Below are 26,228 nucleotides of genomic sequence, written 5' to 3'. Positions count from 1 at the left end.
TCCACCAAATGCTTCAAGTTTCCTTAGGAAAAGATTAATTCAAAAACCAGGAACAAAGGCCGAACGACCCTGGAGTGAAGCAGAGGTTAAAGCAAAGCTGCCCAGAGCCGGGGTTTGAGCAGAGCCACAGGCACGGCTCACTGTGCAGGGAGAGGAACCACGCTCCGAGGGGCTCACTGCACCCCACGCTGCCCAGCCTCCCAAGAAGAGGACGAATGCTGAGCGGAAGGAAGTTTGAATTAGGATCAAAACAGGACTAACAAAGAAACTCTATGTACTGTGTTATACGGGAGGTCAGACGGGAACGGATGATCTAATAGCCCCTTGTGATCCCGGATCAATGAGTCCTGTCTAAAAACATAAACACAGGCTACGCTCGCTCCCCGCTCCTCTCTCCACCTCTGCTCACAGGCTTGAAAATTTGGAGTCTCGGGGAGCCAGTGGAGCCACACGGTCCCTTCCCTTCAGCAATAACATCCCTTGGCTTGTGCCCACAACCATTCCTCTTCCAGATAACGTGCAAATTGCCAGCAGCGTGGATGAAAGCCGCACTGCTCTGGTGCTGGGAGTGCCCACACAGCAGCCTACAGCGGGGCCGAGGACCCTCTTCTGCCCGGTGCGTGAGAGACCATGTCTGGTCCAGCCTGCTCCTGAACCTCTGGCAAAGGGTAAGAGCAGAATACTATCAGACAGGCTATGATCCCCTTGTTTCTTCTGCAAATACGGAACTTAAACATATAGGAAAGCTTTTAAAAAAAAAACAGAGTAGAATATTTTGAATGGCAATCTATCCCAGCTTAAAATGCTATGGAATATTTTGGAGCATAAAGTGCATACAGATTGCAAAAAGGTCAAGATATTGGAACGATGGGGTTTGCATTTTTTTGGTTAAAGCAAAATGTGCTTTCAGCTTGCAGGCTTCAGGAGCTCAGCTCCTGGTGCTCAGAACGGCGTTTCCCAGGCACAGCTGCCACTGCCGACATTTTCCATATTGCTGTCAAATAGCCAGCGCAGACCACTCTGAGAAAGCATCCTTGGCCAAGCCAGCACAGCTAGGTCCCCTCGTCAGACCAAGACAATGACTGTATTACAGAACTTGGGCTTTGTTCTTGTGTTCAGCAAGGTGAAGCAGACACAGACCTTTCTCTCTGCTTGCCCATCCTTTTGACCAAGTCACAACTACTGCTCTTCTGTTATGCTCACTATCTGAAAAACACCAGGGGAAGGCTGCTCAGAGGGGGTCTCAAAACACATGGAGGAACTGATGAACATGGGCCTTGCACAGTTTACAAGTCAGTAAACAGCCACAATATCCACAATTCCCCTAAAGCCAAGGCAGTGGTGGAGGTGGGACATGTACTCAGGTTTCCCGATGTGTTACATTGGGTCAAAACCATCCTTTCTCACCTTGCTTCTGACAAACCTGAAAAATAAGCCCCTGTCCTTCTACATTAAAAGAATTTTTAGCCATTGTATCAGTTGCACCAAACCTCTGCCCATTACAGCTCAGGTTGCAGTTTCTGTCGTGTAACCTTCAGTGGTTGCCCACATGGGGGTTTTAGCCTCAGTGCAGCTTTGCTGGTGAAAGGTAACAGCCTGCCCCAAATCCGGACTACGCCTCAGTGGGACAGAGCCTCCAGGCTCCCCTCCTCATCTTCTGCTCCGAGACCAGGCTGGGAAGGTGCCAGAGGGGGAGGAGAACCTGGCAGGTCTACATCTCACCTTGGCATCCTGCTTGGTGAGGAAATCCACAAACCCAAAGCCCCGGTGGGATCCCGTTCCTGCCATTTTCTTGGGCAGCCGGACAGTCTTCAGCTCTCCAAAGGTGCTGTGAATTAGAGAGGGAAAAGCAAAGACACTGTGAGATCAAGGGAAGAACCATCATTTTATCACAAACCACAGCACTATGAGTTGCAGACCCACATTGCAGGCTTGCCAGTGCTGAGGACTTGGGCGAGTGGTGTCCTGCAGCGACTCTGCTTCCCTGTAAGCCCCACGTCCAAAGCACCTAGTAACAGCTAAAAATTCAGCTTGGATTTCAAGGGCCATCCTTTCCAGTCGCAAACCTTAACAAAGCAAAAACCTTCTTTAATAGAACTGCTATGTTTCTCCCTCCAGGAGATCTGCAGGAACCAAGGACGCAGCCTGCACGCCATGCCCTGTTCAGGGTGGGCAAAGAGTATCTCCAGGTTACCAGGAGGCAGGGCTGCTCCTGACCACCATCGAAACAGATTTATTTGCACCTTTGAAGAGGGGCACAGGACACAGGCACGAGCCAGAGCATTGCCCCACAGGGACCTGTCCTCTTTCCAGAAGAGCTCCTCCATCCCCAAAGCCTGTTGTAGGCACCGTGTTCGCAAAGGTGTCATCCCTCTGCTCCACGGATGCTGGGCATCATTTTTAAGACTGGATTTCCTCGCTTTAACACTTCACTTGGGTACCTGCATTTCCCATTCTGCAGCCAGCCACCCAACTTCTTTCATGAGCTAGAGTAAACTGGTGTTATTTAAGCTTGCTGAATGTATAAGGGGAAACAGGTGAATCCAGCAGACCCAAGTCCTGCACAACAACAGCAGCGTTTCAGACAAGTTTTTGAGTCCTAACGGGTTGGAAAGTCAGGAATGGGGAGATAAGGGGGTTCCCGTTTAGCTGGAGGGTGTGGGGTAGGGCTGGCAGCATCCACACTCAGCTATGGCCCCGCTGAAACCTTCTCACAGCATGCCTGTCCCCAGAGAAGGAACTTGTCACTTGAGCACCAAAGCACACAGCCATCCCACCAGCCTGGACCTTGTCCAAAAAGCCTGAAAACAGACCCAAAGGCAGAGCTGGCCGGACACCCCTCTCCAGTGCTGTCCCCCGGCGAAATTCCAGGACAAAGCCGACGCTTTCTCTGCATCCGAGCTCCCGCTTCCCCTTCTCCTCCCCTCCCCTTACGCCCATTTATCAAACACATATGCACAAACTGCAGGCAATAAATATTTAATGTGGACCGGGTCTGAATAGATGTGTTATTTTATTTGAAAATCTACACACACGCGCGCATACACAAAAGGAGCCTGGGATGCAGCAGTGCCAAAGAGCACCTGGGAATAAACACAGTAAAGGCCATAAACGCTCTCGTGAAATGATATAAGCTAAATCCTGGGAGTTAACCTGGTGCACTGGCAGCATGACCAGGCATTCATCTACCCAATTTCCTTAGGCAACGTGGTGTGTAAATGTACCATTATGAAGCCTCAAAATGAATCCGCACGTCTCCTCCTCGGCACTTTCCCTCCCTCTCTCCCTCCTGCCCCCTTCGAGCTGGTGCTGTGCAAACAAACAAACAAACCCGAGCGGAGGCAAGGGAGCAGCCTCGGCCGGCGGGGATGCTCGGCTCTGGCAGCAGCGGGAGCACAGCATGGTCTCCAGCAGCAGGAGGGTCCTCCTGCGAGGGGGTGCAGGTGACAGGGGCCCCAGGAGCAATGAAGGTGGCTCCTCTCGCTTGCAGCAGCTCTGTAGGATCTCGAATGCCCCAGCTGGGTGAAGGGAGAGGTATCGGGAGAGCTCCCGGCCCAAGGAGATGACCATCTAGCTAGGAAAGACAAGCAGTGGGTGCTATGGGCAGGGGAGTGCTTGCTCCAACGTACCGCACGGTGGAAAACATGACCTGCGTCATGGGCATTGCCCGGGGGGAGCAGAATATCTGCTAAAGGAATAGGAGCAGAATATTTGCTAAAAGAGAGGAGCGGTCAGAGAACACCCAGTCTGTGCACTAAAACACCACGTGTCTCCGTTTGATGCTGAGACCCAACACACAAGATGGGCAAGGATGGGCAAGGAGGTGCCCAGCAGGAGCAGGATGGCTACGGACCCCCAGGTCAGGGTCCTGGGGGAAGCCGTGGTGACCCACATCAGCCTGGCTAGAGACAGGAGAAGGGGGCTCTTCTCTCCTCCCCAGCTCAGAGCGGCCCGAGCCACCCACGTGCGCAGGTGGTGGGGACCCGATCCGGAGCAGGGCTGGCCACAGGCATCTCCCTGGGGAGGCAGGACAGCGGTACCCACCAAGGGCTCCCGGCGAGACGGGTCCACTGGAGGAAGCTGCAGCGCAGCTCCCAACGGGGAGCAGGCAAAGCAGGGGGGAGGAAAGCCGAGGGGCACGGCAGAGACAGGGCTGACCTCACTGGGGCTGCGGAGTAAAACACCCTCCCTCCCACTGCGGTGCTAATTAGAAACCACAACACAGCAATTACCATCCCGGGAGCTGCGAATGAAGTGGAGAGCCCAGGCCTTTAATGTTCTCCTCTCCAGCGCCAGGCAGAGACTCACACCTCTCTTTTCCAATTATTTCCTTCGGATTTGGGGGGAGAGAGACAGAGGCGGAGGGAACCCAATTACCCCCCACAGTGCCAGGCTCCCAGTACCCAGGGAAGCCAGGTGCTGCCGTGTTTGCTCCCACGCCGGCTGCATCAATGCTGCAGCCTTCCAGCTCTGGGACGGCTGTGCACGGATCGCACCATGGCTGCCACGGGCAAAGCCACGGGCAAAGCCACGGGAGCGGGGATGGTGGAAGGAAAAGGGCTGCAGCTCATCACCCGGGCGAAACGCGAGCAAAATGACATGGAAGGGAAGAAAGCAGCTTTTATACAGGCTGCTAAACTGCAGCTTGCCCGTAACATCCCACTGAGCTGCTTTACAACACGTGCTTCCCAGGGGTGGGGATGGCTGTGGAGGCGGGGGGGGGCTCACAGCAGCTCAGACCCGGCGTTGCTGCCACCTCCTTCCCCTTCCAGCACACAGCTCCGATGGGCGCAAACGGCGTGAAAACGCAGCGTGCGCCCCAGGGGTGGGGGTTCCTCTTGGAGCTGACGTATCTCTCCTCTCTCCGTGGCAAACTGGACGGTGATCAGAAAGAGCTGGCACCAAACCCCGCTGCTGCCGCGGAGCACAGCACCGTGCCAGGCTCCTCGCCCCGGGCACGACGGTTTACAGGGAAGTCCCCGGAGTTAGCATGAGTGTGAAACCTGAGCGGTTTCTGCCTTCATACCCACCGGCATCCACATCTTCTCCAAGTGCCCCTGAGCCCCTGCACCAGCGCCAGGGCTCAGCCACAGCACAAGCGCTGAAGGACTTGGCGGTTGTGGGAGCAAAGCCCTTTCCTTCTTGAGACACTGACTTGTTTGCAGTCAGCTCAGCTTAACTTTGCAGAAGGCTGTAACCTCCTTTCTGGTGAATCCTGGCCCTGCCAGACCCACGTGCCTGGCCCGGGGCTGGATTTCTGGCAGGGCATCCCCACGGTTCTTGGTGGCACCGTACCAGACTGCGATTTCATCCGTAATGAGCGCAGCCAAGATCTGCGGCAAAAAGAAGTGTCTTATGTATACAACTTCCCCATGGAGCTGCTCATGATTAATATAGGTAGTTTTGGGGCTGGGGGCAAAAGCGAAGAGCAAGAACTTTGCCATGGAGGTCTGCAAAGCCCCCAGGGACCTGCCGTGCCCGCAGCTGCTCCGTCGCCTCTCAGCTTCCCTCCTCGCATACTCAAGAGAAACGGTGTCCAAACGGCAGCCGTCTGATATCCCAAGCGGGAGTCAGGGCCCAGAGGGGAGAACAGAGCCCAGCCAGAAGCGTGGGTGGGTCTGGAGGACTTGGCTCTCCTGGCCTCCCTCTGCCTGCGCTCCCCACGTGCCGCAGGCAGCTTGCCAGCCAGGCTAGCAAAATCCGTCCTCACGCCTGTGCTCGCTCTCCCAGGCTTGGCACGTTTTCATGCCGCTGGCTGGAAGCGATGACAGCCCCGAACAAATGCTGCAACTAAGATATTTCCTAAATGAGAACCTTTGTTTCGTGCTGATCCAGATTTACATAGGCAGAAGAGAAACCAGTAAAAGCCCGTTTTGGTCCTGGCTGAGCAACAATTCACACAGCTGTGGAATAAAGACAGCCACAACCTTTCCCTTGACAAGTCACTGGTCCCAAGCTCAGCAGAAACACACGATGTTCCCAGAGATGCCAGAAGGGACATCCCCTCCCTCCCACCCACGAGGGATCCAGCACTTCTACATGGCTTTGCTGGGTATCAGCTGCTCTCCTGATGCTTTGGCAGCTCTTCCAGTGGTGCTGCAGCCATCCCCTCGCTTCCCTGGCTGAATAGAGAGGGAAGAGAAGTAGATTTCTCCTCCACGCTGCAAGATGTACGCTGCAAGCTGGCTGCAGGTCAGAGGAACATCACTCCTTGGGATTGTAATTATATCCTTCTGGCACAGGCCAGCTGGGAGACAAGCCCTTTGCCTGCTAATTATAGGACATTATATTGCTATTAAACAGAGCACACTCTAGCTCGGTAGACAACATACTGCTCACTTGGCTTTGCCTGTTTACTAGAAGGTGCTTGGGCATCCTTCATCAACATGGCCGAGCAGCCAGAGGGCAGAGGAGGACGGGGATACAGGTGGTCTCCAGAAACCCTCTTCCCTCCTCCGCCAGCATGACACGCAAGTTCCCACCCTGCAGCTCCCTCCCCTTCCATCACCGCTCTCCTGCTGCAGGCACAGCCCCAAATCCACCACAGCATCGCCAGGCACGCAAGTGCCAGCACCATCTTCTGCCGCTGACTCCACCACCTCTTTTCGCAGCTCCTCTTTTCCCAGCAGGTTTTGTCTGAATTTCTGTTCCCTGCTTCCAAGTCTTTCCCCACCCTCGCTCAGCCCTCGATGTCTAAGTCCAGCCCCACCGCAGCCGTGGTGGCCGTTCACATACGCTTGTTCATGGGACAGGTACCTACAGATGAGGTTGAACAGTACTCCAGCTGGGAAATGTCCCCTCCATCTCAAATAGGAGCATTTAAACTGCAAGCTCCTTGGGACAGGCCAAGACCTGTCCATCCCTGATCATTATTTTCAAGTCCCAAACACAAAAGATGTGTTCATCATGCTTGATCTTGGTACACCCTCAGCTACGAGCTGATCAAGGACTCTTTGGTTGCCAAGCCCTGTAGGGGAAAGCACAACTGGTACCGTGGATCCATATGCGCGGTTGGAAAGACCAGCTGCTGTCCATTGCCAGAAGAGCAGATCTTCTTGGAAAACAAACAAAAAAATCACACTTAGGTCTCTCCAGACACGTACAGGTGCTCCACTGCATGGGGCAATCCTAAAGTACTCTCTCTGGTTTATGTCCTTTCAAGAAAAACAAACTAGCGATAAACATGTTGGAAAGTTGGTCACGAAAACCTCTAGCAAGGTTGCCAAACTTCTCATGGGTTGCCAGCTACTGCTACAACCTCCTCCTCTCTCCCCTCCTCTCCTCTCGCTGCCTTCTCATCCCCAAGCCCTGATGCTGCCTAAATCCCGCCTCGTGACTGCCGGCAGCCCTAGGATGGAGCTCAAGCAAATGAGCCAGGCAGCGTAACCACTCATCAGAAATGGCTCTGGGCAGGGGACGACGAGTCCAAAAGAGACAGAAGTCCTTCCCTTCCCTTGCTGCTCAACCTCTTCCCCAGCAGTAGGCTGCAGCCGCACGTCAGCCCAGCAGAATTCACTCAATCGCTTTGCAATGGTCGTCTTCATTTTATTATTTTTCCCCCTCGCCCCCAAATAGGACCTTCCCTCCCCCAACAAATTACCTCCCTGCCAGTCTCTGCTTCTGTGACGATTTGCTGATTACGGGGGGGGGAGGAAATAATAATGGTCCTTTTTCTTTCTTCCTCCTTTAGGAACGCAGGACCCTGGCAAATGGTTTTGCCCCTGGGCTGAGCCGTGGCCAGTTCCACCCCCTGCATGAGAGAGTTAATGAAATACGCAGCAGAAGGTCCCTCCCGCCTCCTGCTCCAGGACTTCAGCTGACTCCAGTACGGCTAATCCCATTACAAGAAAATAACGTGGATAATTCAAGCTAATGAAATCGTTACAAGAATGTGGACAGCCAGGGGTGGACATTCAGAGCCAATTTAACACTCCTTGGTGTTGTTATCCCCAGCACAGGAAATATCTGAAAGGAGGAAGGGAAAGGAGAGAGAGAGGAAAAAAGCCCTCCTCTCTTGTTAGCTTAAATCCTGTTAGAGAGTTCAGGAATTAATCTGCCACCTATCTCCCCTATTACCATTATCATCATCATCATCATCAATAACGTCTCCGTGGTAACCTCTGAAAATTAGCAAATGAATGCGCGGGAGGGCAAGGCAGGAGCGAAGCTTCCTGACACGCTGAACCCAGCGCAAACTGCCACTGCCTCCGTCTCCGGCAGGGCCCGGAGGACGACGGGTGGAGGGACTCTGCAGCAGCCCAGGTGCCCCGGTGGGCCCCCGGCCCACAGCTGCTCGGCTGAAGCGACGTGGAAAGCTGGGTCCTTGCCTGCCCTCGCCCCACTGCAGAGCTGATCCTTCATTCCCGCAGCGGCTCCTCACCTGCACCGCACAGTCCTGCTGGATAGTCACCTTCAAAACCCCTATGGAAAGCTAGCGGTACATGGCAGGAGGACAGCCACGTCTGCGCCTTGTTCTTTACTACATGGATCATCAGTTTTTCCAGCTTCCTCTTTGCCCAGGAGCATCGTCTTTGTTTGGAGGCCTCTCGATCTGCTGCCGCAGCAAAACCGGGTTTCGCTTTATGCGATTCCTGTTCTTCAGTGCCAGCCTCGTGCTGCCGGGAGAAGTGCTGCTGTCCTCTCCGAGCTCAGCTGCTTCCAAGCGATGGACCCCTTCCTGAGGCCAATTTTCTGGGGGGAGACCTGGCCACGCTGCACAGAGCCTCCCGCGGCAGGTCTAAAGCCAGGCTCCCCTCTTGGCCACCCGTACCGAGCGAAGCCGAGCACCGACGGCACGTGTCTGAGCTCAGCCACAGCGTTTCACCACGAATCATTCTTTTTGGCACTGAGCATTTCCAGGCAGGAGCTGCCGGTCACGCTGCGCTCGTGGATGCGGTGGGTACCTCCTCCACATCACCTAAACAAAGCGCAGCCCTGTCTGCTTGGGGTTGGAGTTGTGGGAAGCCTCACCACGACAAGATTTGGAAGCTATTCAAGCCTGTATCCTCAGCTCACGTGGGATCATGAGTGTTCAAACGCCTCCCGCGTTTTCAGCTGGGTACGGGTGGTTCCCAGCTGTCCCTCTCCTGCGCCGCTGGGTGACAGCAGGATAGGGTCACGCAGCCCCCCCCCGAGGCAGCTGCCTTCCCAGGGTGCCGCGATCTCACCCCAGACAGTATACGGCTTCGGACTCCCCCAAAACACCTACAACTCGTTCCCTGGAAGCCTTAACGAACTGCTTGACAGGGCAGTGAAACAACACAGTGAAGCGAAGGGGAGAGACTCCCAAGTCTCAAAGAAACTCCAAGTCTCCCCAGGAGACAGGGGTCTCTCTGAAACAACGGCTTCCGAAATGGGAGCGCCGTTTAACGCAGTCCTATGTAAAGGGCCCACAAAAATCCGGAACGGCATTTTCAAACCAGGAGGTTCTCTGGGATCGGGGATGGCCATCAGCTCCTGACGAGGCAGGAGCGAGCACTATGAGACGCTGCAGCCCTTGAGCTACTGCTAAGGAGCTCAGCAGCCGGCAGCGACGCTGGGGAATGAAGCGGGGACCCCAGGCTCCTTTTCAGCCTCTGCTCCCCCGTACAGGCACCTTGCGATGCCGCACCTCTCCCGTTTTTCCAGCTCATCGCCTGTAAAGCCACAGCTGCTGTCTACCAACCTCACACAGACATACAACGCTTCGATCAATCCACGAAGGCAGCAAAGAGACTCGTGATTTAAAAAAAACCCATGCAACGTGAACGTGAGCATCTTCGGTACGAGAGAGAAAGCAAAAGCCCCATGGCAAAAGCAGCAGAAAAGCTGGAAGTCCTGCAAAAGGGTGACCTGGCCTCGCAAGAAAGAGAAGTCACCTAGGGATTTCTCTTCGATGGGAGAATCAGGGCCAGAGAAAGGTGCACGAGAAGCACGTCGCTCTGAGGGCTGCGGTGATGGGACGCGTGGTGTCCAGCCTGGGTGGCCGTCCCCTCCCTGTCCCACATGGAAAATCTCTGATGTGTCGTAGAAAGGAATTTTCCACCTTTCAGCCACTGCAGCACAAATACCCCTTTCCCCTTTTCTCAGGCTTTATTTCCACCAGACTTGTAGGAAATCTACACCAGCCCGATTCCCACCTCGCGTCCCCTCAAATTTGGCTGGAAGCACCCAATGCTTTCTGAAGCAGCCCTGCCCGCGGCAGGGCGGGGGGAGCGGGACAAGCCCCCTGGGACGCGCCCGGCACAAACGGCACCGTTCGACGTCTCCAGGATGCTCTCTCGCAAACACGCCTAATTACATCCAGACGGCGCTTTCGGCACACCTGCCACAGCAACTGTTTATCTTGCCAACGACTTAAAGAGCATCATTTGCAAAGTTTGCTAGGAAGGAAAGCGAATTAGCATGTCGCCAGCTAGGCACAAAGATCCTCTTGCTTTATCTCCACCATGGCTGCTCGGCAGAGGACCCTTCGGTGCTAATTCCTTCCCGTTGCTCCCCCCGCACCTCTTCGGCTCCTCCAGTTGGAAATACACTGCTGTGCTTTCTCCCAGAAAAGACCCAAAAGCAAAGCGGGAGGGTTGCGAAGGGAGGGGGCAGTGGTGGTGAGCCAGCCCAAGCTGCCAAACCTGCCCGTACCAGGAGATGTCGAGAGGCAGCGGGGCAGAGCCGGGCTTGAAGAAGGAGCCCGAGGTCCAGAGGTGACCATTGCTATGGGTGTAGTGGATCATCTTACAAATTAAGTGTGTGGGTTTTTTATTTTTTTAAAACTCTGAATCTGGGGAAGAGGTGGGCACCGTGCCCGTGGCAGAATAAGACGATGCTCTGCCACAAATACATGCCCAAAAAATCATCCTGGTAGACACTGTGGCCAGGGACACGTGGTCTGGGAGTGGACGAGAGCCTGCAAGGCTCCCGCATCCCCGTCCCTCTGCCACCCTCCCAGATTCCCCTCCCCAGCCGCCACACTGGCCTGGCACATCTGCCCCAGCCCGGCCTCGCGGCTCAGGCTCCCCCCACCCCTGCCCAGCCCTCCAAGCACCTGCACCGGACAGTCCTCACCAATTTCCGCTCCTTCATCCCCATCAGCCCACTGGTCCAGGGCTCCTCTGTCCCAGCTAAAGGCTGCGCCGGGACTCTCCTCTCTCCCACCCGCAAGTCTTCGCATCTCCTACCCCTCCTTGTCAGCTCAGTGCCCATCTCTCGCCAGAGACCACCAGCTGACTCATTTATCCATGCTGTCAATTTAAGTTTCACTGTGGTACCTCCCCGACATGCCCGCCACGCTCCCCGGATTAAAGGCAGCACTGGTCCCAGCTCCAGCACATGGAAGAAGCCCACGAGATCCACCTAGAAACCAGCCCTGGAGAAGTTAGTCCAGCTTTTGGATTACCCTTGCTTCCCATCTCTTCTGTGTGCAGAAAACTAAGCAAAGTTTAGCTCTTTTTGGATTTATCAAATTTTGGACCAGATCTTCGGAAGATATTCAGATGCCCAGTATCACAAATACTGCCGGTGCCAGAGACTACATGGACATAGATGTGCTTCTTCCAAGGAACTGTGAATTAACCCACAAGACTCCTGCTAATATTAAGTCCCAGTTTTTATGGATGGCTCACTCGGCAGCAGCCTCCCTTGGAGCTCGCAGTGAAGCAGGATCAGAAATGCGACAGCTTTGGCCCCAGACCAACACGCAGCCACGGGACCTTCCCTCTCCTCAAGATGCAAGACCAGAAGGCAGAGGCTGGTTCCCGTCACTGAAACGGCTTGTTTAAAAATGTAGCAAAACATTTTACCCCTTTTCGATTTATTTTCCTTAACAGTTGCTTATGAGGGACCTTATCAAAAGCTTTCTGAAATTCCAAGTAAATTAGTCATTAGGCAGGTTTTCAGAACAGTAATTAGGCCACTCCATGGCCCTGATGTATTATTTACCTGAGAAGATATACATAATTAGGGCTCTTCTTTATAACTGGTATTACACACGCTAAATTCTACTCCAGTCTATCGTGTAATTACGCAATTAGGCTGCATGCTAAACAGAAAGAAACCAATTCTGAAAACCAAGCAGTAAGAAAAGAAAAAAATCAACAGTAATTATTATTTTTTAAATCCTCCATCACCAGCACAGCAGCAGGTCTTAAAATTTTAATATCCCTCCACTTAAGTCATTTTTAAACAGGTGCTGCAACTAGGTTTGGTTTCTTAATTTTGCCGCATTTAATCCTACTTTGCGAGGTTTAACGTCGTGCGAGAGATTCGGTTCCTTAAAGAGATTTGCTTTAAAGGCTAATGTTAAAAGGGGCCTTTCCCTTCCCCAGCCGGCACAGATTTGCCGTGCTGGTGGAAGCGGCATCACATTGTCTTGCAGCTTCCCTTCGCCGCTCCTCGGCCCCCCGCTCCGCCCAAACGATGATTATTTTTCAACAGCTTCCCGGCTTGCAGCTGGCAGAGGCAGACAGGTACAGTTGCTATGGTACGACCGTCACAGTAATTTAGCCCTACAGAGCTGGCTCCTGCGCCTGAATTTAACGGGGCAGCGTGGCAAAAAGAAAGGTGGGGAGCACCGGGGGAGGATGAGCACGAGCCGTCGGGTGTCTGCGGCAGGAGATGCTAATGCGCGGAAAACCACCCAGCAGCCTCCGCACACCTTTCGGACAGAGGGACGAACCCGGCCATCTCCCGATTTATTCCTGCCTTCATCCTGATCCGGCTGCAAAGCGAGATCTGGTCTCTTCCACAGGTCCCTGCCGGCCTGTGCCTGCCCGCAGGGTGTTGCGCAAGCAGAGTCACGTCTGTCCTGCCGTTGTTTCCTGGTCCTCGCTGATGGAGGAGCGTGTGCCGGGGGGTCTAACGTAGGGTGGGGAGGTTTTTTAAAATCTACCTATTATTATACATTTATTTTCGAGTTGGTGAGATCAAAGAAAAGCACCCAGGGCTTGCTGAGCTCACTGACACCTCCCAGAGAAGATACCTGCGTATTATCAGCATTTACTTTCATGCTTAAAAACCAGCAATGATTCACTATTTAGTTAATGCATGAACAGATTTCCTTCCAAAACTTTATATCTCAATGCTCAAAATTTCCAAGCCCATTCCCAAGGCACAGGGGAAGGTGCGGAGCTGGCACGGGGAATGCCATAAGCTTTAGGAAGCCCCGGGTTTAAATACTGCTGTTGGACTTGCATTGAACTCTGCAAGAGAGCTGGGGGTTCAAAGTCGTCTGCTGGTCCCAGAGCGTGCAAGCTGGTGCCTCAGAGGACTTACACATAACTGCTGTTGGACACGTGTGACTGAAGAGGTCATTCGAAACCCGAAGAGAGGCCAAAAATCCTACTCTGATATAATTGAGGTTTTGCTGCTGCTTCTCTCTTCTTCTACCACCTCACAGAGGGGACCTCTGCTCCCAGCCCCGGTCACCGCAGGGCTCTTCCCTCCTCTGCCACTGCATGCCAGCCCTGCTGAGGCTCTGCCTGGGCTCTGGCCACTCTCAAATTCTGTGATTTCACCTAACCAGTGGCATTCTTCTTGATGTTACTGTAATTTTTTTTTTCAGGGGGAGAGAAAAGACATTCAAGTATAGTGGAGCTAATCAAGTCCAGCTATACCAGGACAACTGTAAGAGGAATTCTCTGGAGCCTTCCCCAGCTTCCCATCACTCCTACCTCCAAGGACCACACCAGGACCACACTACAGCTTCCAATACCCCCTTCCACAGTGGCTTTCACCGAGATGTACAAACCACCACTGTCGTGACCCTTATATGCCAAACCCCGTGAAATCTCAATCCTTGCACGGGCTTCAATGAGAGCCTCCAACGCTTGCAAAGCCTTGCGCAGAGCTTGCGCTCGTAAGCCACAATTCTCCCCGCACGCTGCACCTTGCAGGACCAGGGCTTAGGAGCCACCAAGTCACTACAGCAATCACCAGCAGGTCAGGATTTCAAAGGAACCCGCAGCTCCAACAGCACTCAGATTTGGGGATTTATCTCTCCTGGGCTCTTTTGAAAATCCTGATCAGAGTGCAGCTCCGGTCAAAAATAAGTTATGCTAAAAATAGTGCTCACAGGAGGCCCCAGTACAAATCTCTGCTCCTCTAGGATTCTTATGAGTCAGCTCGTTTCAAAGACAAGAGGAAATTTGTATAACTAGCAAAGCAGTAAACAGAGAAAGGAGATTTAACCGTGCCTCGTGGGCCCCCAAAGGGGTACCTAGGGCATCCTTTGGAGACAGCAGCCTTGCTGTTATGATACTGGCTGCACCAGTCAAAAAAAATATATATATCTCAGATTCAACTGTAGAACCTCCTGCCCTGAGCTGGAGGAGAATAAATATAGAAGCAATGAGATATTTATAGGCAGACAGCTATTTTAACACAGCTCTGCTTTAAAGAGAATCCTTATTTAAGTCTTGTCCCTGTAAAGCTGCAGGATGACTTAGAAAAATAACCAGATTAATTATTTTCATCAGGAGAACAGAGAAACATGTGGGGAAGATCAAATGCATGCAAATGCATTAAGAATGTGGGAGCGCAAGTGAAGTGCTTCTGTTCTGGTGACTCAAATACAATAAGGATGGCAAGATCTCCTGAGCACAGGAGAGTCTCCAAAGAGCCCGGCCCAACCACATCTGAAGCCTGCCAGGGATCAGAACAAGACAAAGCATTAAAAACAGGCACACATCAGCTCGTTGGCGAGGCAGGCTGAGAGCCACCACGCCGTCGTGCTCCCCTAACCAGCACCGTCCTCTCCAGAGACGCGACCAACTGCAAAACATTTGATTTTCTTATTGTACTGTGAAAGCAATGCGAGCAGAGGAGAATTTCTAGGCGTGCTGTGTTTACTCAGATAACGGTCTGATTTGTCCACCCCATCCCCAAAATTGGAGGTGCGGCTGATACCCGAGCTACAACGGTTGCTCCCTTCCTGCTCCTGGCGTGCCCTGTCCTTTGGTCACCCTCTCCTAACCTGCAAAAACTGCAACACCTGCTAAAGCTCACAGGCTGCTTCATGCAGCGGGACACGTCTTTACAGGTCACTTGGAAAACTCTCAGAAGACAGGAGGACAGGGAGCGATCGCATGGTGCAAGCACTATCTGAGCCGTCACAGGATTCAATGATGATGTTTCTACTCTGTCTCTGCAGAAAGCTCATCACTCTCCACCCGCTGGTCTCAGAAAGCGCTTGCAATGACTGGATGAAGAGAGATTTGTACCACTGCAACCAGCAAAGAGCGGCAGAGCCCAGGATGGAAGCTGACAACTCCGGCTGATCCACCTGTGGGACTTTCTGGGCAAAGAAAACTGCAGTGGAAGTAACTGCTTATTAGGTTTGGGGTTTTTTTTATTTGTTTCCTTATTTATGTCTTAGCATGGAACAGCATTATACGTGCAGCAGGGGCTGCACTGCAATAACAGCGTGACCGAGTTGAAAAAGGAGGAGCGTGTGTGTCCACGTGTAGGAAGGTGAAGTCCACGCTCATCGGCGCTGACCCAGGGCCAGGCACACGCATCCCACCCTGCAGCACAGGCAGATCCTCCCTGTGGGGATGGACCTTTGCAAGGCACGGCCTGAGCCACGTGCCACCTCCTCAACGGAGGGAGATGTCCCAGCGGTGGGGACAGGCCTCCCCGCGCTGTCCTCGCCCAGCATCTCGCTGTATCAGTATGCAAACACCGGCAGCCGTGAACCCCGCCAATGCAACCTTGCTAATTTAATAAATGGACTTTGACGAGGCTAAGTGTCTGCTTCAGCGCTCCCCATCCCCCTGCCCCAGCCCTGCCCACCCCCTCCCAACTCAGAGCCTCTTCAATACAATAAATTATACCACCCAACGAAACCGCACAGCCTGAGCGCGTTACAGCTCTGCTCTCCGGCGGGAGCCAGAAAAATGCAGGAGGGCAGCACCAAACGCCGAGTGGGGCATCTGTGCAGCGGGGTGCAAGCTCTCCCCATCATCCCCCTTCTGCTGTCCCCCCCAAAAGCTTGAGCAAGGCTCATCACAACGCGCTGTGTGTTCACGATCGATTGCAGGCAACAGCAGACGCTTGCGCCTTGCTGACAGATGCCGTCAACGTAGCGTGGCAGCCGCAGGCTTGCCAAGAAGGTGAACGTGAGGTAGAAACGAGGGGCTACAGAAGAGGAAGAGAAACCATGTTCTTCTCCACCTGCCGGCGATGCCTGCACCGGCTGACCTGAACAAGCTGTAATGCACGCATGGATGCCGGGAGGAAAAAAAAAAAAAAAAAAAGAGAGGCAATGACACATCTAAAAATAACCTGCCAGGGCCAACTGGGATCCAAAAGGGCCAGAGTTTGCCCTCCCCAGAGGGGACATTTCCAACAGCTTTTGATCGCCAGCTGCCTAGGCAAGGAGACCTCGCTTGCAGGGAGCTGGAGGCAGAGCAGGTACCTCATTTCTCCATGCTGCAAGGCTTCCAGGCCAGGGGCTTTCAACAGAAGATCCTAATTTTTAGACGCAAAACAGATGTGTACCAGCTCAGAGAGCTGTACCTAAGCTGCCATGCCCATGCTGGAGTTGAGGGACTAAATGAGATGGGAGCGGGTAACGACTCCCCAGGAAGAGATGCTCTGCTTGAATAGATGCACTTATCACGTTAGGAGCTTTCCTCTGACGCTTGCACTGATATCAAGCAACAGGGCTTGGGAAACCACCTCCCACCATGGCTTGTCCACCTCTGAATGGCCGCAGTGTCCCAGGTACCTCCCAGAAGCAACATCTCTGCTGTTTGTTTCTGCTCTAAACTCGTGCTCCAATGTCAGGTACACACCAGGACACACTTAAGGTGTTCACACTTTCAGTCGACGATGTCCCCAAAGCATCTTAGATGCTAAATTCAGTAACTTAATACTGAAGACTTCTTCCTGCTGCCTGGCAGACAATACCAACAGTACGATCACAGATATCTCTTCCTCAAGAAGAGCGAAAACTATTTGAAAATGTAATCTTGAACTTTTTGCCTAACACCACCAGAGTATTTAACATTTCTGATGGACTCCTCTGTGCACACAAGCCCCAAGAGGTAGACATCCCTTTCATATCCCCCAGAGAAAAAGCAAGGCTCAGCTTCACGATGCCATTTGCCAGCAGCCAGTGAGATGGAAAGGGGCTGGCATCTTCCAGCAAAGTGCTGGAAAAAGCCATTTCCCTAACAGACGCCTGATGTTCGCAGGAGAACTGAAGACACAGCCTGGCTGCCCCTCAAACCATGGGACATGCAACAAGAAGCAGCACAGAGATGAAATCCCACGCAGTCGCTTCAAGCGGAAGATCCTTGACATGGGAAAGAGTAAGAGCTGATGCTAAGCAGCATCACCGCGGGCCGGTCACGTACAAGACGCCAGATGACAGCCAGATGCTAGGTGTGGTGCTTTAGCCCTGTGACAGGAGGTTCCGAGGGCTTTCCTGCCAGCACTCGCTGCTTGTAAGGTCAATGCAAAGGTGGGGGAACACACTGCACCACAGAGATGCCAATACATAGACAAGGCATGTGTCTATGTAGGAGGAACCTGCTTTCGGTTCACACATCAGAAGATGGCCTTTTCGAGGAAGAGGGGACCTCAGAAAGGAATCAGAGCCAGGAAAGCATGAGCAGAGTTGATTAAAGAAATGGAGTAATGCCTGGATTCATAGATTCTCTAATGTTTAATAAGCATCAGTAACACCCAGCACTCAGCTGTGGGTACCAGAGGCTGGTGCTGCTGCTGGCACAGCATTTGCCGCTCTCGTCCTCTGCTCCTGAGGGCCCAGGGCTCTGTGGGCATGAGAGCCACGGGTCCCTTGGTGCTCACGGGACTCCTCCCCACACAGGCAGGTAACTCCCCTCCCAAGGTTTACTGCAAAGCTGTTTAGTCTCAAATATCAGGCCATCAGCTCTCTGCTGTGGGGAGAGAGCTGTGCCTCTTAACGTACCGTTTCCTTCTCGGCTCTGCAAACACAGGGAGACCCAAGCTGCGGCTGCTGCATTTTGCCAAGTGCTGCAAGAAGCGCGGCCATAGGGTGCATGATGAGAGAAAAGGGGGGGTGATCCTTTCAGCCCCAGTCCACAAAAACATACAAGAGCACGTGTGGAAAAAAGCTGAGACACCTTCTAGGGATAAGAATGACAAAAATTTCTGGGGACAGAGCAGAAGCCCTGCTGCTGGAGAACCTTATGAGGGGAGCAAACTGTCAGCCGGGAAGGGCTCAGGAGCACTGAGCCTGCGTGGGAGCTGTCAGAGTCCCAGCCCTACCTCGTGTGACGGTGAGAAGTCCCTGCAGAGGTGACAGCTCTGGCAGACGCAGTGAGCAAACAGCCGAAAAGGGGAAGAAAAAAGAGAGGAGGCAATGGCAGCCAGGGAAGTGATCTTTGCAGACAGAGCCAGGCTGTGCTTGCTCGCATTAAAACAGGAAAGGGAGGCAACTGGTCAAAGACCAACTTTTAAGCAGCATCCTCGATGCCCACAGGTAGGGCAGGGCAGGTTGGCAGCTCCCCTCCCTCCCTCTTTCCGTCCCCGAGACTTCCCCGCTGCAGCAGACCTAATTTCATGGGGTTTTTGCACAAGCAGCGGGGTGGAAAATGATCATCAGGAGCCAGTGCATGGCGAAGCACCCCCCGTTCCCCAGATCCCCCGCAAGGTGAGCAGCCCCAGCCCAGTCCCGCTGGGTCAGTACCGCAGCAAGGAAAGAGGCTACCAATGAGCTTTCCAAATCGCAGCCGTGGTGCGGAGGGGGGACCCGCGCTCCCCCCATCCCCGTCACCCTCCTGGATGCTGACGAGAGAGACAGCGCAGTCCTGCATGACAGCGTGAAATTAATATGATTTTGGGGGAAGTTGGCAGTGAGTAATGAGCATCTGAAATACCTCGTCTCCGCCCCCTCGCCCCCGAACTCTTTTAACCCTTCAGCTGCTAGCACAGCAGCAGGATCAAAGGGTGGGAAGAGTAAGACCTGGGTTAAAGAGAACCAAAGAGGGGTCACGCAGCCCACCTGGCAACTGAATTTGCAGGGCAAGTTTTGGCACAAATCCACGACGGTGCTGCTTGCAATCAGGCCCAGCCCGCAGACGGGCCCAGATCAGCGCTCAGGGCCTTGGAAAAGTCATCACTGCTGCCTTTCCAAGCAAGGCTCCACAAAGAGGTGTCAAAAAACCTGGGGGGCTGGAAGGCGACCAAGCCTGTCCTCCAAACCTCCCTGGGCAAGTCCCAGAAGGCCACTCATGATGGAGACAGCCCAACGTGCCCAGACCACCAACAGGCAGCCCCTCCACTAACAAGCGGGTCTGTGAGAAGCAGAACAAAGGAGATGGCTTTCCCAGGGTCAGTTTCCCTGGTATCTATCAGAAAAAAGGTCCCATCTTCAAGGGCTTCTTATGTGAACTCCTGGATGTCTAGTAAGGGTCAATCCCATAACACCACCTTCCTGGGAAGACAAGCCTTAGGAGCTTCCTCCCATACTTACTTGCACCAAGTTCTCAAATTTAAGACCTCCTCTCCTCTGCCAGATGCCTGGAAGTGGTCAGGATACTGCTGGGGGAGGAAGAAAGGGAGGTGAGAAGACAGATGGTCAGCTTGATCTGCCTTAGTTTGGTTTCTTTGAGAAAAACAACTCAGGGGAAGGAGCACAGCCAGAAACGCTCACAGTGCCACCAGCTGCAGAAGCCACCACGGTTCAAACGCCTTTGGCAGGGACTCTGCCCCAGGGAAGGTAAGAGGCCGTGCAATGAAAGGTCCTCAATCGTAACCATATCCCAAGGGCTTAAAACTCACTGGATTGGAAGAGGTAGAAATGCTGTAGCAGGCTTGAGGTTAAAAAAAAAAAAGCAAACAGATGCAAATAAAGGACACAGTGTCATACTGAGGAGAAAACTGTGATTCATTAGAGGCTTGTTCAGGACCTTCTCATGGAGTGAGACTGAAAAATACCCACACGTATATGCTAGCGAAAGACAGGGAGGTGGATGGATCAACATCACTGTGCAAGAACTCTAGTTAAGAAATGCAACAGAGAGAAGAATTTTAAGATCAAGAAAATAATCATCTTGATTGCTCCTTGACTTAAAGGCTAAGACACAAGCTCAAAAGTCAGGCCAGTGTAATTTCAACATTGTAGATTCTGCAACACCCCGGCTGCCAGCCCCCGAAACAGCCTCAGAGGCCAAAAGACAGTTTTGAAAATCAACGAGAACTGGCTAAAACGTAAGGCAAAAAAATAACATGTTTTTCCTTCCTTACATATAGACACACACATACTCTTCTTAACAATTCAGACAAAAGGAGACCTTATAATACTAATAGCCCCGAGTGGGTTATTTACAGGAGACAGCAGCTCCTATAGGCTTTGTTTCTTGCTTCCTATCGAGGAGAAAATACCCACGTGTACAAACGCACACGTGCCAGTCCCACTCGGAACAGAAAAATGGCAAAAACTCAAAAGCAAAATCCCAGAGTTACATTTGAATAAGACATTATAAAAGCAGCCCCTTCCCCATCTCTCTCCACCTCCCTGAGCCCCTCCGCGCTGATGAGCAACGGAGTCTGTGCGTAAAACTAATTAAGTTCCATTGGGAGGTTCGGCTTGGTGCCCTGATGAGAGATGCTTCGGCAGGAGTCAGAAGGAAGCAGCCTAGAAACTCCCTTCATTTGCATTGGACAACTGGACTGCGCAAAAGCAGGCAGCCGAAAACTCCTCGGCAGAGGTTTCGGGCGAGCAGAAAAGGGGACCTGTGGGTATGGAGTATGTGGAGTGCAGAAGAGGGGAAAAAATATAAAAATCAAGTATTGCAATGAATATTCAAGGTAGGGGAAGAGATGTGCTGAAAAATCTTCCTTCTGCTCTTGGGAAGATCCACCTTTTAAAGCAACCCTGTCAAGATAACACAGAGTTAAACATTTCCTTATCTATGTTAAACACCTTTATGATTCAAACTGAAAAACAGCGCTGAAAACCTATTTCACTCTCCCCCACCCCACGGCTCATTTTGGATAGTCAAATTAAAGTGGCCAGTTACATTTCTGGTCTCTGAATATCAACCCAACGTTGCTGTGTTTGTGTTTCCAGCACATAAGGAAAAGGTTTGAAGAAGGACCACCAAAAAAAGAAAAAAAAGTTTAATTTATGCTTTTTGAGATAGTAAGAGAAATAAACCAGCCCAGCAGATCCCTGTATTCTCATCCGGAGCTCCCAGCTCACGAGGCCAGTTGCTTGCAGGTGTGCTTGCTGCATATCTGCAAGTTGCTGCCCAGAAAAGCACCTGCACCCTGCATTTCCCTGTGCACCGCTCCCGGGCACCTGAGGTTTGGACATGGGAGCACACAAGGATTAGTAAATCCCCTGCGCTAAGCTGGGCTGTAAGGATGCAACTGGGGTACTCTGTGCAGGAGAACAAGGTTGCACGCAGTCCAAAGGCGTTAGAAGAGCGGATGGCACGGGGTGGTCTGGGGGTCCAGCCTAAGCGGCAAGACTTAAATCTTCCAACAGCCCCCAGCAAAGGGGGAAAATGTGGCGGTAACAGACAGGAAGGGCAGGAGGAGAGCCAGGTTATGCGGTGGGATCACAGGGGAGACCACAGCAGCCCAACACAACAGCACTGCAGCCAGGACCCGGTGCAAACATCAGCTCCGAGTCTGCTGGAACGCTGCAGGGAGGAGACGTTGCCAGGGACACTGGAGGGCAGGGGAAATGTAATAGCAGAGAAACTCCATCTTCCCCTCGCAAACCAAAAAACCACTAAAAGCCACCAGTGGGGCAGAGCTCCTCAGCCAGGAAGCGGGGAGCAATCAACCAGCTTCCTAACCACGCCAAAGAAAACACATCCAACAAAGACACATTTTTTGCAAGTGCCTTCAAATTACGTGGGCAGAGGGGGCCCATGCAGCAGGCGGGCGAGAGGGGCAGAGCTGCACTGGCAGCACCAGGGTGGAAAGATTCAATCCAGAGCAGCATCCTGCAGCCCCCCATGCCAGACACGCTCCTCCTCAGACGCTCAGCAGCCCAAGGCACAGACCTTGCATCCTAATTAGGAAGCTGAAATCCAGCATTAACGCAAAGCACCACATCATCTGCTGGCATCATCGGAAGCCGGTTGCATTTACCTCTCCTGAGGAGGTGGCCTTGAACCACCTCACTGATGCTCCTTCCAATGCATGCAGCCCTGCAGTGCTCTAGGCACGGGTTTGCACCATGGTTTTGGGAAGCCACCTTTAAAATGGGATGCAGACATTGTTATCCCTAGGGATAGACCAAAACAGGGCAAAAGCGTTGTTAGCATGGGAATCCAACCGTACGCTGAAGACACCAGAGCACACACACGCACCTACGCACGCACTCGGATGCGAACCCCCACTGGGGAAGCTGCCCAGGCTCTGCCTGTAACCTCAGGGCACTTGATGGCCTGGAGCAGTAGCTCAGCTGCTTGCCCGCGGTGGCCTGGGCTGCCCCACTGGTAGCACGCTCATTTGCCCGTGGCTTTGCCATCTCATCTGAGCTCCACGTGCAATTAGGAAGGCATGCCACATGAAGCAAGGGCTTGATATAGCCACAGCCACTGGAGATCACCCAGGTGAACTCATGTTCCCAGCTAATCACCGTCACTTCCCACTCAACAGCTCGACACCAGGCAAAGCATGTGCTTTCAGCACAGGAGACCCACACTGCCACCAACCGGAAAGCATCGGCCAACTCAAACCAGGCTTCCCCGGCCAGGCGTTCAGCTTGGAGATGGCTTTGGAGATGGCTTTGGAGATCACAAAGAAGGGCCGGTCACATTTTTAAACCACCTGTTTGTTTCCTCGAGAACACGATACGGCAATCCCACTCAACACCAAACCAAACTCATTGGCATCATTACTGCTGTCAGCGCTCAAGTGTGTAATGAGACATGTTCCAGTTCTTGCTCCTAAAACTGTTTTTGACAGGTTTCCACCTGAACGCATGCCTCTCAGCAAGATACATGTTCCAGGGTCCTTCCGTGTGCTGGCACCAACGTCCCAATTCACAGGGGAAGCCAGAAAGCTGGGATCCAACACCGACCCAACGGACGGGTGCAGAGTGCCACCGACGCCAGCTGCTTCCCCAGGGTCTTTCTGCTTGTGCAGATTCATTTTTGTGCACCCCCTTCGAGCACAGGCTTGCAAGCACGGTACCCTGGGACAAGCGAAGGGGTGAGTATTGCAGAGGAGCTGGCGGCTCAGTTCTGCACAAATACCTCCTGGCAGGGCACAGCCCCACTACTGTTGCATTTGAGTATTTGTTTTAAATACACTTATTCTCCCAATCCTTCTCAGGAGTTGTGTCTGTTCTCCGAGGCACCTAAGCCCCAATCCACAAAGGTCATTAAGTGAGGGATCAATACTGGCCTGAGTAACACGAGCAAAGAATTAAGCAAGGTATCCAGGCTGGATCCCAGAGGACCAGGCTCTCTCCTCTCATCTGCAGATTGCTCCAGTACAGGATTTTGTTCATCTGACTCCACACCAAGCAACAAGGGAGGTTGCTGGGCCACAGGCACCAGACTGCAGAAGACCAAAAGGCTCTTTCCTCAGCAGAAGTAGCCTCCTGGGGAGAAGGGGTGGCACGTTGCTCTGGGGAACATCTCTGTATTCACTGATAAGGGAGCAGAAACTATTAGCTTTAAAAACTACACACAGGTAGGACAAGAGACATTTAGGTGGCGGGCTTTGCTCATCACCCAAACAGCTACCCACTCTTCTCCGAGTCCTTCAGACCGGATCTAGCTGCAGACTGACAGTTGGACCATCTTGATAAAACGACTCAGAAATGCAGCTTAATCTGTTCATGGATATAACCCAGATGAACAGGGCATGAACCCAACAGCGGTTTCTACCACAAGAAAGGGTTGATGATCTGCTCCACTTCCTTCCAGCAGAACTGTAGCCCAGCATGCCCAACACCTGCACATCTAGCAGCTCTGCCCTGTCCCCCCTGCCCCTCAAATAATATTCTCAATATTTTATCTACGTCAATTTAATTTTGTTTTGATTGTAAAGGGCTAAGAGCATAATAAATAGGAAGTTTTATAGTCCTATGAATCACGGTCATGTTTGCAATGCACATGCCCTTACCTAGACACTGTAGGGTGGTGGAGGGAGTTTCCAGTTGTTGAACAGTGGACAAAGATCTGCACTTTGGCTTTTCACAGGAGGGCACAGTCCACGCTGGGGGACATCACTCCCAGCAGGCAGTAAGGAGCTAAGGAGGCGATCTGGCCAGGAGGAGATGGCTCATCTCAGACAGATCCGCTGATGCGGTCGGATGGCAGAAGGAACAGGCAGAGCAGGGCACACATGGTTACCAGGAATCACTGAGCCTGTCCACCATCTCCAGACTGGACCTCCAGCATGGGCTCAGCAGCTCCTGGGGCTTCTCCCCAGCATCCCACCCACCAGCTTCGTCTCCCCTGGCTGCAGTTGCACAGCCCCTGCCTGACCCCCAGCAGACCCTTAGACCACGAGGAGGTGCTCACTGACTTCTGCAGCTGCCCCCACATTCATGGACCATCTCACTGCAGGGGGACAGTATGGAGAGAAACATTTTAAGCTGCTAAGAGGAAGCCGCAATGGATTTCGAAACATTTCTAGCACAACATCTAGCAAAAGCATCACTTGCAGAGTAATCTGACCTTAGACTGTTCAGCAAGCGATGCCTGCAGCACTGTGCATCCTAGGGCTGTTTGCAATGAATATTCTAATTAATACTGCTCAGCACTTGCTTAACAAACTCACATGTTTATGAAGGGACTCACTTCTTTCCTCCTCTGCCTTTTGGTAGCAAAGATTTCCACGGCTTCAACAGGCCAATGTTGCTCTGGGAAGCAGAAATTGTCTCCAGTCATGTAGACTCCATTACTGGGAGAAAGGTGTGAACAGCAAGCATGTCTGGCAGACGGATTGATTATACCACCGTGTCCTTTATAATGGGAAATGAAAAGCCCATTCTGATAACTACGCTTTATTATAATAGGTCAGAAGAAGTGAAAGGCATCATCTTATAAAATTAACTTCATAAAGACTGCCTTAAAAAAAAATATCTCTGCCAGTTTATCCACCGTATCTTTCTTCAGAGATTTTTCTTCTTCTAGAAGAGACATGACTCCAAGTCTTGTCCCACTGGCTGTCTTCACTTTTACCCTCTATCAGAGGGAACAGATCTGTTTTCTCCTAATCAGTCCCAGGCACTTGTTTTGCCAGATGCAATAAATGCCATGTCTTTGTCAAGATGGAGAAAACAGTCAGCAAAGTAGTTAAAATTAAAAGAGACACCCACCCCCGAAGGTCTTCCTAAGCAGCAGCATTACTTTCTTTATAGGAAAGTCAGAATATGGAGATAAATGCACCCAATAACCTGTTCTGTGCTCTGGCATACCTTTCAATTGCTTTTTCTGCCAGCTGCTTCTTTAGTCAAACTAAAGTCCAGTGTCTCAGCTGATAATAATTTTATGATTTTACAGCTTTACACAATGTGTTTGAATTCAGTTCCTACAGGTGAAAGGCAAGGGATGGCCAGACAGACATTAAAACACCTTCCACACTGACAGTGCTGACATCTGATCTCGCTCTGAATTTTGAGGGTTAGGGTCTACCACAACTAACTGGCAGAGGAGGGCTGGAAGCGATGGTCATTGCAATTTCAGGAGAGTTTATAGATACAGACCCAACAATAAGTTCTCAGACATATTTTGCAAAGAAAAGAGGAAACATTGCCAGCCCCAAAACACGCTACTCGAGATGCAACTCTAATAACTGCTTCCTTCAGTTGTATAAGCATCAGGTATATCAAACTCTAGGCAGACTTTCTACAGTATCTATCCCCTAGGTTGCATTTGATTGGGTAGAAATCTTTAAGAAGTCTTTTTCTAAATCTAATCTTTCCCCCTTTGGGGAAAATAAAACATACATCTCCTTGAAATGTTATATGCCAACTGCAAAACAGCCTTATTTTTAATATTCATGAAAGTTGGTGCAGAGAGGGGGAAGGAGGATGGAAGAGGATGCTATGAAACAAACAGTTAATTGGAACTTCCAATGAAGGCTGCATGGATCTAATGTGATAGATTTTAAAGGAGCCTAATTTTCAGAAATTGCCAGAGCTCCAATCTGTGAAAATGTGGCCTTTCACAGATCTCCAATTCAGCTTGCCACATCTAGAGTTCCTTTTGAAAAAAATCTTGCCGTAAAAGACCCCCAATTTGGTAGCAAAAATTAGCAGCCTTCATGGGATATCAATCCCTTTGTCT

The 26,228-nt window shown here is 52.0% G+C and overlaps 1 protein-coding gene across 1 annotated transcript in view; it reads right to left on the bottom strand.

Annotated features, from left to right (window-relative positions):
- RBM19 (RNA binding motif protein 19) overlaps positions 1 to 26,228 on the bottom strand; it is a 73,539-nt gene that overhangs the window by 23,303 nt on the left and 24,008 nt on the right. The window contains exon 22 of the mRNA XM_072880396.1: positions 1,723 to 1,828. Within this exon, the coding sequence (XP_072736497.1) occupies positions 1,723 to 1,828 (106 nt within the window). The remainder of the gene's footprint in view (positions 1 to 1,722; positions 1,829 to 26,228) is intronic.

The sequence above is a fragment of the Ciconia boyciana genome, chromosome 15, assembly GCF_034638445.1.
Source record: "Ciconia boyciana chromosome 15, ASM3463844v1, whole genome shotgun sequence".
Lineage (NCBI taxonomy): Eukaryota > Metazoa > Chordata > Aves > Ciconiiformes > Ciconiidae > Ciconia > Ciconia boyciana.
Note: the sequence above shows the minus strand (reverse complement) of the source record. Positions and strands in the feature narration are given on the sequence as shown.